General features: G+C 39.0%; 2 protein-coding genes across 4 annotated transcripts; both read right to left on the bottom strand.

Annotated features, from left to right (window-relative positions):
- Positions 1–40: 40 nt before the first annotated feature.
- Positions 41–11,387, bottom strand: LOC113054994 (E3 ubiquitin/ISG15 ligase TRIM25-like). Of its 2 annotated transcripts, none has more exons than XM_026220904.1 (7): positions 11,274–11,387; positions 6,020–6,600; positions 5,507–5,602; positions 3,147–3,380; positions 2,906–3,056; positions 2,781–2,825; positions 41–2,674 (listed from the first exon to the last, which is right to left on the bottom strand). In XM_026220904.1, the coding sequence occupies exons 2-7, from the start codon at positions 6,575–6,577 to the stop codon at positions 2,136–2,138; spliced, it is 1,623 nt and encodes a 540-aa protein (XP_026076689.1). In that variant the 5' UTR covers positions 6,578–6,600; positions 11,274–11,387; the 3' UTR covers positions 41–2,135. The 2 variants fall into 2 exon arrangements, with proteins under 2 accessions (XP_026076689.1, XP_026076681.1); XM_026220896.1 differs by having other exon boundaries at positions 6,020–6,617; positions 11,274–11,379.
- Positions 11,388–12,630: 1,243 nt separating this feature from the next.
- Positions 12,631–18,564, bottom strand: LOC113054974 (tripartite motif-containing protein 16-like). Of its 2 annotated transcripts, XM_026220821.1 has the most exons (8): positions 18,504–18,564; positions 18,358–18,406; positions 15,182–15,779; positions 14,948–15,043; positions 14,387–14,620; positions 13,624–13,768; positions 13,471–13,530; positions 12,631–13,340 (listed from the first exon to the last, which is right to left on the bottom strand). In XM_026220821.1, the coding sequence occupies exons 3-8, from the start codon at positions 15,737–15,739 to the stop codon at positions 12,691–12,693; spliced, it is 1,743 nt and encodes a 580-aa protein (XP_026076606.1). In that variant the 5' UTR covers positions 15,740–15,779; positions 18,358–18,406; positions 18,504–18,564; the 3' UTR covers positions 12,631–12,690. The 2 variants fall into 2 exon arrangements, with proteins under 2 accessions (XP_026076606.1, XP_026076617.1); XM_026220832.1 differs by lacking the exon at positions 18,358–18,406 and having other exon boundaries at positions 18,504–18,562.
- Between the last annotated feature and the right edge of the window lie 419 nt (positions 18,565–18,983).

Here is an 18,983-nt window from a genome sequence, read left to right as displayed (position 1 = left end):
TTTTGGTCTACATAAAAGACACTGAAGGACACTCAGATTCAGTCAGAATACATTTTATTAGTCAAATGTGTAAGACAGACTGCGATTTATTGTGGTACTGGGCATTCCAGTACTAAATATTAATATATTATATAGAATATTTACAAAAATGCAGTTTACACAATTTACACAAGCCTATGTAAGTTATTTACACACAGAGCACATGTGCAGATATTTCATCCTACCTGTCAGATTATCCTACCTGACCACAAACTGGTCAAATTTCTCACACTGAACCTTACTGTATTTGGATTACTGTAATGTTAGGTTTAGGCACTGTTCAGTACGGCCCACTTTTGGGGGGTTTTCCACAGGGTACAGTAGCTACCTGGTACTTTTTTTAGTACCACTTCGGGTGAGGTTCCAAGTGAAACATACAGTTACCAAACCATGACGTGTAAACTCTGCTGATCACGGATTGGCCGGAGAGAATCGTCACTGCTGCGTCACTTGAACTTGGGACACAAACACAAAAGAAAAGCTAGATTTAAATCAACCCAGGCAGCGAAGGATCGAACGCAGCTGTTTTGAATGAGCGCACCTTTTTTAACAACCCAATATTGGCTGTTCCGTTGTCTGTTGAGGACTGTTTTATGTGTCTTCAGCTGTGGGTTGCTGTGAGCCAATAATTATCTGCTCCTTTCTCCAGAGCTCAAAATTAAAATGAGCAGCTGAAATTTTTCATAAAGATTTTTTTACATATAGACATTTTCAATTGCCAGGTGTTCTGTTCAAAGTGCTTTTGGGGGATATTCCAGAAAGTAGGTCGTGACATACTCGGATGTTTAAGGTAAGCAAGCAGATAAACTCAGCTTTCGTTTCCAAAAACGGAAAATACTTTCAGCATAGACGCTGATTTATGTTTCTGCCCGTGGGTGCCCATGACTTTAATATCAGCGGCTTCTTTCTTCTTCTTTTGTTCAATGGTCAAGTGTTTGTGTTTTTTTTTTTAAGCTAGTTATATAATAAGAAATATCACATATGTATTTTTATGATATAAATACATTATATAAAATGCAGACCCATGATGTGTGATATAAAATATAAATATTACCTTGTTATAATAGTGTTTTATAATATATAGGCTATATATGGAACCAAAAGCTGAGTTTATCTGCTAACTTACCCTTAAACACCCGGGCATGACACACAACCTACTACTGGAATACACCCCTGGTCACGTGATCTTGAGTCGTCATGTTCAGTGTGAACAAGACATGGCTTGTTTTTGATTGTTTGTGTGTTCTCCTGTAGACACTGTTGTGTTACCCTTTCCTTCCCTGTTTATTCTACCTGTGCTCTCTGTCATTGATTGTTGTTTTCACTTAGACCCTGTGTTCTTCCCTTAGTGTTTTGTTTTATTTTTAATTGTTAATAAAAAAATCAATATGTTCTTTAGACCTTGTGACCAGTCACTAGTCAAGCTCTACATTGTTGATTTCAAACTATTCTGCGCTGTATCCGATGTACATTTATCAAATGTTATGTTCTTGTTTATGTTGTGATATTTTACTTAAAATACGATGTAATGTTTTTTATTTTATATTTATATATTATGCATTTATTTATACATTTTTGACCATCAAGTGTCATTGCAGGAAAACGTAAATTCAATTTTTTTTATTTATTTTTTTATTTTTACAAAAGATATATTTCAGATAATTCATAAAACTATTTCCTTAAGTTATTTTTTTAAGAGTTGCTACTCTGTGTGACGACCTTTTATACAGTGTATGGTGAAGACAGACAGCAGTTATTCCTCTCCATCCTGAACTTCAGACTGATACGTTTACACTTGTGCGTTTTCGTTTAAATTTTCTGTTGGAGCTATACCCCCATCAAGCCCCGTCCTAGTGCCACACCTGCCAAATGGATGCCCTGAGCCAGTGGTTCCCAACCACGTTTCTGAAGGCCCCCCAACATTATAGGTTTCCTTAGACACACCTGATTCAGATGATCAGTTCAGTAGTAGAGACTCCAAGATCTGAATTGAGTTTGTCAAACAAAGGAGCGACACAAAATGTGCAGCGTTGGGCGGCCTCCAGGAACAAGGGAACCAATGCCCTAAAATATCTTATTTAATATTTTCTGATGAATTATATTTTCAAATTCTGCTCTTCTATGATCCTGACAGATGAGCCATAACCAGCAAAAAACGCAGGGTATAAGGGTTCAGTGAAAGTGGTCTGGACTCTGTGAAGGAGGGTCATTTTGTCAGAGACACTGTAGAAGGACAGACTTCCTGCTCCATGATCCAGATACACTCCTACTCTAGAGGAGCAGACAGCAGGGACTGAGACTTTCTTTTTGTCATGTGTGAAATAGAAATTTTGTAGATAAAAGCTGAAACGCCAGGACTTTTTGTTGTCACCAAGTCTACACTCATCACTGTCTCCTTTACGTCCAATTCCTTTGTAACAAACTGCTACAGCCCATTGCTTTCCAGTGCACTCGACCTCCCAGTAACCACGACCACACAAACCTTCTCGACACATGACATTCACATATCTATCAAATCGCTCCGGGTGATCAGGATAATGCTGTTTTTTATATGTAAATGATACTTTCCTGTTGTCCTCAGATAGTTTGAGGGCATTGTTTGTAGTGTTTGGATCCAGGTGAAGATCACAGAAATCTGAGGAGAAATGGGGGAAAATGTATATTATGCATTTAAGCTATAACAGATCATATACTTATTAATTATTAAATGTTTGCCTCAAGAAAACCGCGGATGAACTTACACTGCAAAAAATCATTTTGGGTCTTGGCAACACAGACTTTTGACACTGAAGAGACAACACAAACAAACATGTGATTTAATCCTGCAGAGTATGAATAGTAATATAAGATATCAAAATATTCAGACCTTGTTGTGATATTTTCGCTGTTTGTTGTTGACAGACGTCCTCCAAAACCTCCTTAAATATTGAGATTGAAACATCTTTAAAATACAGGTGAGTGTGCTGAGTGATGGGAACGTTTTCAAATGTCGGTAAAACACACACAGATTGACAGCTCTGAAACAAGACAAACAGCTTGCTATGTAAAACAGACTATTTAAAAATGTGAGTCAGTATAGAACATGGAGGTATACTGACGTTCATTACCTTCAGAAAATTGACCTGATCCTCAGTAATCAGAAGTTTTTCAATCTCAGCTTGTCTTTTTCTGAGTTCTGTCAGCTCTTGATCCAGATGTCTGTGAAGTTCCTCTGCTCGATCTATCTCTGTCTTCTCCTGAGCTCTGATCTGCTCTTTAATCTCAGAGCGTTTCTTCTCAAGAGAGCAGATGAGCTCAGTGAAGACCTTCTCGACGTTCTCCATGGTCTCTAGCGCTGAACTCTGTCAGAGACACAAAGATCTGATCTTGCAGATCATCGTTGTTACATAAAACAATGTAGATAGACAGTAAATTAGTGGCTGTCAAGCTCCAAAATGAACAGAAGTCTCAATAACAACATTGTGAAATCGTCTTCAAGTTACGTATGTAACCATGGTTCCCCGACGGAACAAGATGCTATGTCTAGCAACACTATAGGAACGCCCCTGCATAACCCCATTCTGAATATGTGTAAAATCCGCCCATTGGAGAAGCGAGACGCCACAAGTGGGCTGACATGAGCAACCAGGAAGTATAAAAGCGCATCCGGCAGAGCACAAGTTTTGATGAAGTAGCGCCTGCAGGGAGTATGATAAAGAGATCCAGCGTCTCGTTCCTTTGGAGAACCATGGTTACATACGCAACCTGGAGACATTCCCCTTCAGGAACTTGAACTGTGTTGAGAAAGGTTTTTGGAACAAGAATACCCACTGCGCCATACTAACAAGTCCCTACCTGAGTGTGTATCTCTTGAGCAGGACCCTGGAGAATTTGGGACCCTGGGGTAGATGCCAGGTCTAGATTATATTATTATCAGAAGACAGAGACCTAAGATTGGACGCAAGCCAACCCCCCAACCTTCTTCAGAACAATGAAGTAACAGCTGTAGACACGTTCTAAGGCCCCCTTCCTCAAGAGAGTATCTACTTCTTGATCCATTACCACAGCCTGCTCAGGGCCCACTAGTGTGGGAATGACCCTGTTGAAATGAGTCGGATGAGGTAGAGGTTTCCACATTGCCAAAAAAATCTACTAAGGGAACCAGACTCTCGAGGCTGACCTCTGGTGTTATTAGTGGAGCCAGTTTGGTGCCCTGAAGTGGATGACCAGAAGAGAATGATCGACCTGACTGCCGTAGCACCCTCACTCTAAGGGACGAGCTCTCCTGTGCTGTACCATTGCCAGGCGGCAGCTGGGAATTTCGCTCGTCGGAGCTCACTGAGCCCTGAAGCACAGAGAGTGGGGCTGTCCTCAGGGACCTGACCTGGTGGCATCAGGACCACTTTGTCAAACTCCTCTTCGACAAAATAAAGGTCTGCAGATCCTTTTCCGGTCTATTAGATCCAGACTGGAATGTGTTGCCCCGACCCCTGTTCTGTTGACGTAGGGTTGTAGGTTGCAATTCTCTGTTTTTGAGACTGGCAGTATGAGGAACTTGACACCTGGGGCTACTCCAACTCAGCAGCCCCATGGGAATGGGAGCGATGTGGGAGTATCTTTGAAATACCGTCCCTTGCTTCCTTGCTTCCTGAAACCTCTCGACAGCAGTGTTGACTGCATTGCCAAAAAGGCCAGAGGGCGAGTGCAGGGCGTCTAGGAGGAAGAATCTGTCCTTATCTTGCATATCGGACAGATTCAATGACAGATGTCGCTCTGTGGCCACTATAGCTGCCCTTGAACGGCCAATGGCTCTGTCCATTTCTTTAGTGGCCTAGAGGGACAAATCTTTAGCACAATGCAGTTCGGCTACCACGCCTTATTCCTCCTCCCTGTCATCCAGGTCCCTGAGAAGGTCAGATTGGTATGCTTGTAACACCGCCATGGTGTGCAAACATGCGCCAGACTGACCTGCCACCGTGTAAGCTTTCCCAACCAGACTAGATGTCAAACTAACAGGCCTGGTGGGAAGTTTTCGAGGCCTTCAGGGATGGTGCTGAGAATGGGGAGAGATAACTCGCAAGTATCTAGTCCAGCAGTGGCATGCTCCATATACCTTCTCATTCAGCCCCACAATGTTGGAATAATTTGAGACTGTGGGGCTGTAGATACGGGTTGAATACGTTTTCTCCCACAATCTTGACACCTTGACATGGAAATAGGGAAAACTGAAAGGCCCCATCATGAAGTCTGTTTATCTAGCTCTCAGGAAATGCAAATTTTACTTGTAGGATGAGTGTCCTGTTTCTCGGCTGGCCAATTAATATTTAATTTGAGTTCCTGAAGGGAATTATGTGATTAAACACTTTTTATATAATTTTTTGGAGGTCAAAACCCATTGGTCATTATTGTCCACTATTATTGAATTTAAAAGATCTACTTTTGTGTGTCAAACAAACTTTAAAACTAAAGAAGACATAAAGAAACATACTTTAAGAAGTTTCAGAGCGTCGCCGAGTTCCTGCTTCCCTCTCTCTCGTTCCTGGACCAGTTTGTGGCACGTCTCTTTTAACTCCTTTAACTCTTCCTGAGGATGTTAACATACAAAATAATAAAACAAAAGACAAAAATAGACTTAACACCATTCCACCGGTAAAGGGGTGTAACAAGGGGAATCAAGATGAAAGACTGTAAACAATAGCGGCTCCTGACTATACATTTTGATTGATGAGCACGATTAAACAAAACATTTATGACTTCATTATTTTTATATGCTACTCAGAACAGATGTTCCAACTAGCTACTGACTTGATGCAGACTAATATCTGACCAAAGCAGTTGTCATCTTTTGAGTCGTGAACACATCTACGTCGATTGAGTTTATATAGAAGTCTTTGTTTTGGGTTAATATATTGGTAGGCCTCTGTCCGAATTACCCTTACAGGCGAGCCACGGCTGATATATATGTATGCAATAAATAATGCATTATTATTGTTAATAATACCTTTTTCCTAGTCCATTCTGAATCCACAGACACCACACTGTGTCCTTTATGATCATCAGTACACAAACAACAAATGCACTGATGGTCGTCCTGACAGTAGATCTCCAGAAGTTTCCCATGACTGGGGCAGATGTTCTCCTGAATGTTTCTAGAGGCTTCGACTAGTTTGTGCTTCATAAACGCAGGAGATTGATAGTGAAGCTGCAGGTGAGTTTGACAGAAGGAGGCCAAGCACTGCAGACAGGACTTAACAGCTCTGCTCTTCTCTGTAGTGCAAACATCACACTCCACAGCAGCCGTTTGTAGAGACGTCTTCTGCAGCGTCTCCATCATCTCCGCTATCAGAGTGTTCTTCTTCAGTAGAGGTCTCTGACTGAAGCTCTCTCTGCATTGGGGACAGCAGTACGGCGGTCCCTGCTCCTCCTGGCCCCAGCAGTCAGTAATGCAGCTCATACAGTAACTGTGTCCACAGGGAATCGTCACCGGCTCCTTCAGTCCATCCAAACAGACTGGACAGCTGAACTGATCCACAAACCGACTTGCTGCTGATTCTGCCATTTCTTTCCAGTGATTTTTTACTTCTGTCCCGTAATAAGAGCTGTTTTGCCAAGAAAAGCAACAATATTTGTCAAATGTTATTTTTCACTTAAATGTGAAGCATTATAATCACAATGTTAGTAACCATATTTGAAAAAAGGGTTCTCTTATCAACTGCAGGCTCGGATATTGTTGCTTGTGGTGTCAATAGAACTCACATCTGGCCCATAATAGTCTTTTCAGACTTAATCGCCACAGAAATAATTTTGTGGTTTTAAAGTGCCCCTATTATGGATTTTTGTAAATTACATTACTTGCAGTGTGTAATACAGCCCTGTGTGAATGTAAACAGGCTGCAGAGTTGTAAAGCTGAAAGTGAATCATAAATAAATATTGTCTATGATGCTGTGTTCACACCAAACGCGAATAGAGCGTCAAATTCGCATCTACCGCATCTAGTTTGCCGCTTGAACATTTTGAATGCATTCACACGTCTAGAGCGAAATAGACAGCAAAAGTTTGAAGCGGTATTGACGCGCGTCCGAGGCGAAATCCGCTTCTTGTGGGAGGGGCAAGTGCTAGGCGGTTGTCTGTTTGCAAGATGGCTGATGTTGATCGAGCACTCGGGTCTTTTCCACTTTTTCACATGTCCTCTGAATAAACACATTATCTTTAATATAGCTGTAGGCTATATTAGGGGGAAAATAGTTGTAAAAAATGGCAGGAAGGCCTCAGGTCAATAAACGTGTACGTGACTCAAAAGTTAAGTGTGTATTTACAACACACTCTTCCAAGCGAGTTCCTTTTTATTTCTGAAATATGAACTTGTGTATGATACTTGCGTCATATAGCTCCTGTTGACTTCTCACTAACAACATCAGTCATTCCTCCATGGTGAATGAGTGACTCTTGAACAGGCTCCTGATTGGTTAAACGCAGCGCAAATTGATGCCAAAGTTAAAATTTTTCAACTCGGGTGTCAGACGTGAATTTGCGTCAAACACATGAATGCAAAAAAAAAAGCACCATCCGTGCCAGACGTTCAATTCGCATCATTGATGCATCAATGAGGCGTCAATGAGGCAAATTCGCATCTACCGGCGCGCTAAATGCCTCATTCATGCCACGAGACCTCCAGACGCGCGTAAACTCGTCTTTACATTGCACCAGACGCTCTATTCGCGTTTGGTGTGAACGCAACATAAAAAGAAAGTGGACTGAAAGAAGTATTTTTCTTCTTTGCACAGTTCATTTAAATGAATGAATTTTTGAGTTTTAAATTCAAATCCCATTCCATGAATTTCACACACCACAAATTCTCATATTTGAATAATGCCCGCCTACAATCTGCGTGGACCTCCCGCGAAACTGAACCGGCTTTAAACGCTGCAGTTGGTTTGTGTGGATAACAATGTTGAAAAGACGCTGTGCTCTGCGCTGAAAGTAAATTTGGGTTATTTTCACTTCCAAAGGATGAGGCTGTAAAGAATCAGTGGTTAAAATGCAACTTTACTAAGATACTACAGCAGTATAATCAAAAAGTTCTCATCATTTCACTGATGACTGCTTCTCCGACTGATTCGTAAACCCGTTGTCTTTGAAAAGATGAGTCAGTGCCATGTTTATTTGGACCTGCTTCCTCCTCTGAATAACAACCTGTAAGTATGATTAATAACTGTTGCTTTGATGTTCAGTCGAGTGTGCAAAATATGCAGGCTAACGTTAGTTGTTGTGCTATGTATATGCTCAGGATAACTCACGTTATAGTTTTGCTAATCAGTTATCTGTAATCAGTATTCAGTCATCTATTATCAAGAAATTTGTTGATTAGTGTTGTCAAAAGAGCCTGTACTTCGGTACCAAGTCGGTACTAAAAAATTGTTATGGTACTAGGTTTTTTAAAGTACCGGTGGCACCAAGTACCAGGTCAACCCGGTTCTTGATGCGCTATTCGAAAGGTGCATAGATGCGCTCTCTTCATAAAGCAACGAGACATGGCAACATCAAAAGGAGAAAACACACCAAAACAACAAAACACTTTAAAGACAGAAACCCAGATCAAATTAAATAGTTCAAGCAGGTTATCTTCACTATGTTTCCCATACATTTATTTATTTGTGGCGGATCAACACACCGCCACAAATAGATTTTCCAAAAGTATTTGACTTAGGGCCGTTTCATAGTCAACGCATCTATACGCATACATGTCCCCAAGGCTACACATCGTTACGCTTCGGCCGCCATTATGCGTCGGTGCGCAGCCAAATGTGTCATCCTAGTTTTTGATATGCGACGCGCCGATTCACGCAATACTATGCGTTGTCGGTGGGGGCGACACTGCAAGTATTGTACATTAATTCAAGTATATTGTGTTTACAGAAGATGAAGGTTTGAATACAATGGCGGGCGAAGAGGAAAAATTATGCGAACTTATACGTATTCATCCACATTTATACGATAGTTCATCAGCAACAGAATATACTCCTCTTCAGTTGCCATTTTGATCTGAATATCACGCGACCCGAGTCTACTAATATCACCCGACTCTACTACCCCCTGGCATACACGCATCACCTGTGACGCTTGCGTTCACTGTTTAGACTATGAAAGGGAGCGCGTCGCTCGCGCCGCTCGCGTTGCTTGCTCGCGTTTCTCGCGTTGACTATGAAACGGCCCTTAGTTGAATAAACATGATCACTGCATCAGCCACAGTCGAAACCTGGTGCGGGTGTTTTTATATCACTGTGTTTTTTTTAAGGAAACCGACTGTCCTCAGAAAGTTATTGATGTCATTTTTATTTAATCTTGTCTGTAATGCATGAGCAGTGTTTGTGAGCTTATTTGATTACAGCCGTTACTGGGGAAACCTCTCTAGCATGCTCTACAAGCGCCTCTTGCTGGCAGAGAATTAATTTGCATATATATATATATATATATATATATATATATATATATATATATATATATATATATACACACAACAGCCACAAATAGAGTGCAAGGCTGTGGGTAACATCGGGTTCTGTTATGAATAATATTCAATATTTTAATTTGAATGTCAGATTGAAATGAACGCTGTTATTAGAGTAGTTAATCGTTAGCATAAGCATGGCTAACGCTAATACAATGAGCATTAAAATTAGCTTTCTTTATTAAAGGTGCAATAGGAGATCTTGGAAAATGCTGACATTAACCTGTTAGTACTGAAAGCGAACGTCCCATCCTCCCTGCAATCACTGTCCAAAGCCATGCCCCCTGAACGCATTTATGCTCACAGACCAGAATACCAGAGACAACATTACTACGATAGGCTACATCAGCAGTTCCCAATTCCAGTCCATGTTCCAAAGTGAAGTAAACCCCTGCTCAAGGAGTAGGGAGCAATGAATAGATTGGAACACAGTTCATTCACATAGCTCGAGTTGGTCATCTGAATCGGGTGTATTAACTTAGCTAGACGTAAAATATGTGCGTGATCACTGGAATTGGGAACCGCTGGGGTACATCAATGTCATTAACCAGCAAGAAAACTTTAAAAGTAATACAATACCAGGAAGGAAGACCGGGTTGTTGCTGTTTGTCTGCCATTCTAGCTCTGTCTGTACAGTGTGTGTGAATGCACTAATGACATATTCTGTCTGCAAAAACAGGGTACGCAGAGGTATGCAGATACATACATTGACAGGCAGGTAGGAAAGCTGTTTAAAACGCACGGACCGTTTTGATTGGACGTACATTTCTTGGTCCTATGCCTTCGACAGAAAACATAAAAACATTTAAACCACTTAACTTAATGATTGCTATTGGGATGTGAGAAGACTTTCAACCAGTATAACAAAAAATGACAATCACCTATTGCACCTTTAACAATTTAATGTTCCTATAACTTTCATTAGGGTAAAAAAACAGGAGGACATGATGATATTTACTATCTTTACACACCAGAGGCTTTTAAATGAATTGTGAATCTAAAATGTGAGTGTTAGAGAATGTACACATGGTTAACACTTTTTTCATCTTTTTTTTTTTTTTTTTGGTTTTAAAATTTAAAAGCCCTTTAAAATTTAATATGTACAAATTGGATTAAATGAAAGTGTTGTGTTTTGCTTTGGTTCCGAAAAATTGTTCCAAGAACCGTGGATTTTCAATGAAATTGGAGTGTCTTTTGGAGTCATGATAAAGGATGGAGCGACAACCTGCAGTGCTTTAGTTCTTTGTCTGTGTTCAGCTATTACATTAAACCATTTTTGTTTGGGTCTTACAAGCTGTGGGTCCGGTTCTCTAACATATAAGTAAAACGACGTATTACTTATTATTATGCGGCTAACGCAGCATAGCCTATGGCTGAAGGCCTGACTGGAACCCCACAGTACGTCACTGCATTGCATACATGTAAACCTGTTAAATGGATCCCCCAAACCAGATTATAAACATTTAAAATACCATAACAGTGGCACTGTAAAGAATTATTGAAATTGTAAAGAATAAAATATAGTTTTGTAGTATAATTATGTAATCGAGTATACTGTTCCAAATGCTTTGCGCTTTTAGTATAACAATAGTATAATCTAAAAATTATCGTTTAGCAATGAAGTGCAAAACTGCATTTATCTACAGTAGTAGAAACGATCTGTAAAGTTACCCACTTACGAACTAATACATAATTGCATGCGATTTGTGTTTGAAAGCTATATTTTGGATGCTATGAAGCCCTTACCTCGAGAGAAATACACCTCAAAATAGCATTTGCCTTTATAGCTTCGCCCCAAAGAACAGTGCAGCGGATCTATTACAGCGGATGACGTCACGCGTTTTGTGAGGAAATAGGTTTGGTTGCTTTCATTTCTCTTGGTTTTTACTTCCTGGTTTCAGTGCGTACACAACTGGGCGTGTTTCAAATGAGAGAAATGATGAAAAACAGCGAGAAAGAGAAATAGGATATTTATTGGTGGTTTTTTTTTTTCATATGATCGACTGGTGTACATTATTGGACTGTAATTATTACACTTAAAACATTTAAAAGAGATCATTTCTAGGCTTAAAAAACTGAAAGCAGATTATCTTGACCACAAATAATGACAGATGACATTTCTGCAGAATATGAAATATATATTTGTTAATTTCTTTATGTAAAATGTTGAATTAAACATTCTATATAAATCTATGTATTTTGAAAAATTAGTTAAATCACTGAATAATGACAGACGAATTAAACGACAAAATCTCAGTCAATGCATTACATGTGAATTACACACACAGAACAGTTCTATAAACTATACACTTGTTTTTTTTCATAATAATAACAGACTTTTAACTGATATTTAAATGACTGAACTTAATTGGCCTACATAAAGATATCTAAAATGTAGCATAAACAAATGATTACATCATTAATAATAATTTTAAAATTAAATTATAAAAACACAAGCAAAGTTGGGATATGTATCAATTCTAATAAGGTTTTATTACCTCAATGGCTTAAAAATCACATTTGACTTTGAAATGAAAAGAACTATCATTCAAAACTATATTTATTTCTTGATTATTCTTATAGAAATCCCATTTTAAAATAAAATAAAGTTCATAAAATCTAAAATCAAATCACTGTCATCTAAAAAAGAAAAAAGAAAAGATAGGTAGGTAATTTTACCTCAAAAACCAATTGAATAAATCTAAAAAATATTGTTTTCTTAAAATTATTAAATCATGATAAATGAGAGCATAATCATTTAATAAATCTTTTAAGATATTTAATGTGAAAATTGACCCTGTGCTATACTCTACATAATGACCTCTTGCATTCATGAATAGTTCAGTTAATTTATGGTATAATTTATGGAAGTCTTGGCCTAGTGTTAGAGAGTTTGTCTCCTAACCCTAAGGTTGTGGGTTCAAGTCTCGGGCAATAACACGACTGAGGTGCCCTTGAGCACGGTACTGAACCCCCAACTGCTCCCCGGGCACGGCAGCATAAATGGCTGCCCACTGCTCTGTTTGTGTGTGTGTGTGTGTGTGTGTGTGTGTGTGTGTGTGTGTGCATGCGTGTGTGTGTTTGAGTGTGTGTGTGTGTGCGTGTGTGTTTGTGTGTCTGCGCACACTTTGATGGGGTTAAATGCAGAGCACGAGAGTATGGATCACTGTACTTGACTGTATGTCACGTCACTTCCGTTAGTTTCAATTTCCAATTTAGTTGAATAAAGAGGAATTCTGACACGTTCATAAAGACTTTCGTTCGCGCTGCAAAATAAGGTGGATACTTGGTCTTTTTTCAGCTCTATGATCCTGACAGATGAACGGTTTCCAACCTTAAACGCAGGGTATAAGGGTTCAGTGAAAGTGGTCTGGACTCTGTGAAGGAGAGTCATTGTGTCAGATACTCTGTAGAAGGACAGAGATCCTGCTTTATGATCCAGATACACTCCTACTCTAGAGGACACAGGGATTAGGATTTTCTTTTGAGCATGAATGAAACTGAAAATCTTCAGATAATAACCCAGTCTCCATGACATTTTGTTGAAGCCCAGTGCACAGTCATCAGTGCTTCCTTTACGTCTTATTCCACTGTAACAAGCTCCTACAGCCCATTCATCCCCACTGCACTCCACCTCCCAGTAGAAACGACCGGACAAACCGTCTCTAGACAAGATATAGGGACGCTCATTAAACCGCTCCGGTTGATCAGGATATTGCTGAGCTGTATCTGAAGATAATATTTTCCTGTTGTCATCTGATAGTTTTAGGCTATTGTGTGCAGTGTTTAGATCCAAGTTAATATCACAGATATCTGAGAAGGAGAAAATAACAAAAAACAAATGTTGAACAACATACACTTTGGTTCCGATATGGTCACAATGTAACATATTGTAACCACTGATACTTATCCATTAATAAGTGTTTCCCTCGATCACACTTACACTGCAAAAAATCATTTTTGGTCTTTGGTTCTGGAGGGTTTGTAACATAGACATTCGACACTGAAGAGTCAAAACAAAACATGCATACGGTCAATTTGTTGGTTTTACACTACAGAGTATGAATGGCAATATAACATAACAAATTATTCATACCTTCTCTGGATATTCTGGCTGTTTGTTGTTGAAAGACGTCCTCCAAAACCTCCTTAAACATTGAGCTTGAAATGTCTTTAAAAAGTGTGTGTTGAGTCATGGGAACGTTTTCAAATGATGGCAAAGGACACACGGACTGACAGCTCTGAAACGAGAAAAATACAGCACTGCTTGTTTTGTAAAAAACAAGAAACAAATAAAAAAGTGAAGCAGTGAGTAAGTACATAAACATGGTAGGATACAGTGATGAAATGACTAGGGCTCTGACGAGTTAATTAAAAAGCACAAACTGTGTTAAATAGACATATACTTTTATTTGACATAAAAGTAAAAAGGTGTCTGTCCTACAGTGTTTTCAACTTCATTAAAGTAAAGGATTCAAATATATTAATTAAAAATTTAACAAAATAAACGAAAGGAATAAACGTTTATAGGCTAATTTCCAACAAAAAATGGGTGAGACAAAAGTGAAAATTTGGCAAAAGAAACAAGATTCCATGTACAATGTAAATTTAATGAAGACAAATCGTAATTTGTGGAAAAACAGATAAGCAGATTGCAAACAGAATGCATGTTCCATGTTTGCAAAACCTATTATTTATTTTGTAAAGAAAACTTTGTACTTCTCTCATATCATAATATTCAACAGCATTCACATACCAGAAAATAAATAATAATAAAAATGTTTTGGCGTACCACTCGGACACTGTGGTGAGGCTGTTGTCTTGTTCACAAGCACAGCCCTAGAAATAATTTTTATTACCTTCAGAAAATTGACCTGATCCTCAGTAATCAGAAGTTTTTCAATCTCAGCTTGTCTTTTTCTGAGTTCTGTCAGCTCTTGATCCAGATGTCTGTGAAGTTCCTCTGCTCGATCTATCTCAGTCTTCTCCTGAGCTCTGATCTGCTCTTTAATCTCAGAGCGTTTCTTCTCAAGAGAGCAGATGAGTTCAGTGAAGACCTTCTCAAAGTCCTCCATGGTCTCTAGCACTGAACTCTGGTGGAGAAAGATGTGATCATGCAGATCATCGATGTGACTTGTTTTGGCGCAATAACCAAAATAAATGCAGTTAATGTGAGCAATTTCCAGCAAGTTCTCTAAATGTTCGAGCATTTAAATTAAGCTGCTTCTGTTCAGTGTAAACAGACAGTAAACAAGTGTTTGTCAGGCTACAAAATTAAAAATGTGATTATTTGTTTGTCACTAATTTTATAGCACGTTTTAAATCATTTTTGGACCTTAAAACCAATTGGTCACTGTCTACCGATCTACTTTTCTGTGTCAAACAAATTTTAAACCTAAAGAAGACATGAAGAAACATACTGTGAGAAGCTTCAGAGATTCACTGAGTTCCCGCTGACCTCTCTCTCGCTCCTGGATGAGCTTTTGACACGACACCTTTGTCTCGTTTAACTCTTCCTGAGGATGTAAACGGACAGAATTAATAAAACCATAATTCCCAGTCTGGTAAATTGGCATAACAAGGGGAAAATACAAAATAACAATAACAGTTATTATTAAAATATTTTATGCATTTTTTTGTATTGTCAATATTACCTTTTTCCTAGTCCAATTTGAATCCAGAGACACCAGACTGTGTCCTTTATGATCATCAGTACACAAACAACAAATTGACTGATGGTCGTCCTGACAGTAGATCTCCAGAAGTTTCCCATGACTGAGGCAGATGTTCTCCTGAATGTTTCTAGAGGCTTCGACTAGTTTGTGCTTCATAAACGCAGGAGATTGATAGTGAGGCTGCAGGTGAGTTTGACAGAAGGAGGCCAAGCACTGCAGACAGGACTTAACAGCTCTGCTCTTCTCTGTAGTGCAAACATCACACTCCACAGCAGCCGTTTGTAGAGACGTCTTCTGCAGCGTCTCCATCATCTCCGCTATCAGAGTGTTCTTCTTCAGTAGAGGTCTCTGACTGAAGCTCTCTCTGCATTGGGGACAATAGTACGGCGGCCCCTGCTCCTTCTGGCCCCAGCAGTCAGTAATGCAGCTCATACAGTAACTGTGTCCACAGGGAATCGTCACCGGCTCCTTCAGTCCATCCAAACAGACTGGACACCTGAACTGATCCACAAACCAATTTGCTGCTGATTCTGCCATTTCTTTCCAGTGATTTTTGACTTCAGTCCCGTAATAAGAGCTGTTTTGCAAAGAAAAGCAACAATATTTGTCAAATGCCATATTTTTCTGAAGTTAAATCATGGATATTCCCAAGATTTTTCATCTGGTCAAAAATAATATGAGAGAAGCTTGGGAATACGAGCGCGTGAATCATCTATTCATTTTATAAACCGTTGGTCCACTGCATACAGCGTAATATAATACAGGTACAATGCATTTAACCCTTCAGAGGCGTGCGTGCTGCGCATACGTGTTGTGTCATCCACCAGAACGCCTTCCGCGTATGGCAGATAATGGAAGTGAGAGAAAAGTGTTAATACATTTGAAATATGGATATTTTTCTTACAAAAATGTATGGATTCGCTACAGGAGGCCTTTATTCTGCAATAATAGAGCTTGGAATAGCCAGGACAATTTTTAATATAACTCTGACTGGATTTGTCTGAAAGAAGAGGATCATATACACATAGGATGTTTCAAGGGGAGTAAAATAGTCTAATTTTCATTTTTGGGTGAACTAACCTTTTGAGGTTATCTCTTGAATAAGGTCAGCTTCAGGAGTAACTGGTTTACTCTGAAGCGCTGCGTCGTCTTCTCTTGAATTGCATCAGGAAGGCTGAATTACAGTCTTGCACTACAGCGCCACACTGGTGAAACTGCATTATTGCAGGCTCTTATATTAGGTGTATTATGTCTTATATCGATCTGCCTTATAATGAGATCAAACAACTACGAAAACTTGTAGACAAATTTTTATAATGTTGACTATTCGTTTCAGCCCTAGTGTCATGCCACATCTGGTACTGTGGAGTACCAGATGTGGGCTACGTAGCTGCAAAAAAAGTTTTTTGTTGTTGTTGTTTTTTTGTCATGGTTTAGGGTTTAGCCCTGCACAAGTCTCCCTCATCTATCACACCTGATTCAGCTCATCAGCTCATTAGTGGAGAGACTGCTAGACCTGAAGTGGGTGTGTCAGATATAGAGAGACATAAAAAATAGCAGTGCTGGGGGTACTTCATGGAGAGCTTTGAAAACCACTGACCTAGTGTGTGTGTGTTCAGATGATTATAAGGTTCGAAAACGGTTGAACTATCTTTATGTCTGCAGTCTCCCATGGTTTTAAAATCATTTAGCTGCTAGCCTTATTCTCATGCCAAATTGGCAACTCTGCTTGCAATGTGAAACAAAGTATCAGTAAGTTTTGTAAGTTTTAATACTAAATTCAAACCAAAAATACTGTTTTTGCTAACTTAATGTAGCTTCAGTTGAAGCAAGAGCCATTGAAAAACAAGTTTTGATCTCGCCGCCATCGCTGCACGGTCACGTGGTTCATGGAGCTCTCCAAACAAACCAGCGCACAACACAGCTGAGTGGGTTCAAGTAGGATAGACAACAACTTCTTTATACAGGTATTTGCAGCTATTTTTCAGTAAACAGTGCAGCATTTTATGCATTGATTATAATGTCGATGACATTCACAGTATCATATTTATTCTGGCTTTCTTAAGCCTCAGGGTAGGCCTATTGTTTACTGATAATGTGAACATACAGCTTAACTATTTTTTCAGTTAAATAAGTGATTTATTTAATATTTTGAGGAGATCTTTTGGAACTTAATACAATTTGTGTAATAATTATGGTCCATTAATATCTCTCTCTCTCTCTCATATATGTAATTAAGGTTAAAATAGAGAAATACGTGGGGGGAGTGCATGAACAGTTCTCTCCACCTTCAATACCATGACTTAGGTGCCCTTGAACAAGGCATCGAACCCCCAACTGCAGACTGCAGACAGCATAAATGGCTGCCCACTGCTCCGGGTGTGTGCTCACAGTGTGTGTGTGTGTGTGTGTGTTCACTGCTCTGTGTGTGTGCACTTCAGATGGGTTAAATGCAGAGCACAAATTCTGAGTATGGGTCACCATACTTGGCTGAATGTCACTTTCACTTTCACTTTTCAATTACTTATTTTTAAGTACTTCTTTTGAATAAATATGTAGACATGATTAAACACTAGAAATAAAAAATACTAATAATTTGCATCCCTTTATACTGATACTTGAATAATTACATACAATTAAAGCAAGCAAATACTTTGTTTACAATTGTGACAAAAAGGCTTTCAACTGCATTCAATGTGGTAATCAATACAATAAAACTACCTGTAGCTTATTTATTATATTATATTAAAAAAAATCAACAGGTCTTTTTTTTATTTTATTTTATTTATTTTTTTGCATGATATATTATAAATATATCATGAATCTACAAAGATCAGTTATAAAGGCACCCTTTTGCTGAAGTTGTTTCAGTTTCACTTGATCTCTATTGTTCCTGGGAAAGAGCTGAAAACCACATGTTTTCAGACAATCACATGATCAACTGAAAATGATGCATCACTTTTCTTTCCAGTCACATGAATACTTTCCTTTTAGCTGGTGTAGTGGATTTAAGTATTGTATAATTAAAGAAAGTTAGCATTGTAATGTTTGAATCGGATGTCATAACACATATAAGTAGACCAGAAAGATTTTTATACGAGCAGTTCATTCATGGGTTTTCCAAAAGCATTGACTCTAGGCTCCTATCAACTTACAGTGCTTCTGAGAATCACAGTCCAGGCCCGTTACAGGAATATAAATGCTCTGTACACAGATGAATAATACATAATTGTATAAGATTTCTTTTTAAAAGCAGACAACATGATGAAGTCATATTTTTGGATCATTTTAAAGTTCTTACCTTGACAGAAATACACCTCAAATATAGTTGCTTCGCCCCAAAGAACAGCGGTGTGGCTCTTTTAGAGGTTACATCACTAGTGAGGAAAACTGTTTCATTTCTCTTGAATTTAAAAGACTTCTGGTTTTCAAGTGAGTGCGTAAACAAAATTTGCATGTCAAAGTGAAATAAATCTGTGAGAGAAAGCGAAAGAGAAGCAAAAGAGGAAAAAAGAATTTCCAATGTAAACGACTCGTATAAAAATAAATTGTTGAAAGTGAAAGTGAAGTGGCATTCAGCCAAGTATGGTGACCCATACTCAGAATTTGTGTTCTGCATTTAACCCATCCGAAGTGCACACATACAGAGAAGTGAACACACACACACTGTGAACACACACCCGGAGCAGTGGGCAGCCATTTATGCTGCGGCGCCCGGGGAGCAGTTGGGGGTTCGATGCCTTGCTCAATGGCACCTAAGTCGTGGTATTGAAGGTGGAGA

This window comes from Carassius auratus, chromosome 3 (assembly GCF_003368295.1).
Source record: "Carassius auratus strain Wakin chromosome 3, ASM336829v1, whole genome shotgun sequence".
NCBI lineage: Eukaryota > Metazoa > Chordata > Actinopteri > Cypriniformes > Cyprinidae > Carassius > Carassius auratus.
The sequence above is the reverse complement of the archived record's forward strand: the minus strand, read 5'-3'. Positions and strand labels throughout refer to the sequence as shown.

What these genes read in the sequence shown, in the direction of transcription:
- LOC113054974 (XM_026220821.1), bottom strand. Translation starts at nt 15,739, where the DNA reads ATGGCAGAATCAGCAGCAAATTGGTTTGTGGATCAGTTCAGGTGTCCA. An exon ending in CAAATTGGACTAGGAAAAAG is followed by an intron (nt 15,044 to 15,181) that starts GTAATATTGACA and finishes TTACATCCTCAG; the next exon opens with GAAGAGTTAAACGAGACAAA. An exon ending in CAAAAATGATTTTTTGCAGT is followed by an intron (nt 13,341 to 13,470) that starts GTAAGTGTGATC and finishes TCTCCTTCTCAG; the next exon opens with ATATCTGTGATATTAACTTG.
- LOC113054994 (XM_026220904.1), bottom strand. Translation starts at nt 6,577, where the DNA reads ATGGCAGAATCAGCAGCAAGTCGGTTTGTGGATCAGTTCAGCTGTCCA. An exon ending in ACGCTCTGAAACTTCTTAAA is followed by an intron (nt 3,381 to 5,506) that starts GTATGTTTCTTT and finishes TGTCTCTGACAG; the next exon opens with AGTTCAGCGCTAGAGACCAT. An exon ending in ATCAGGTCAATTTTCTGAAG is followed by an intron (nt 3,057 to 3,146) that starts GTAATGAACGTC and finishes GTCTTGTTTCAG; the next exon opens with AGCTGTCAATCTGTGTGTGT.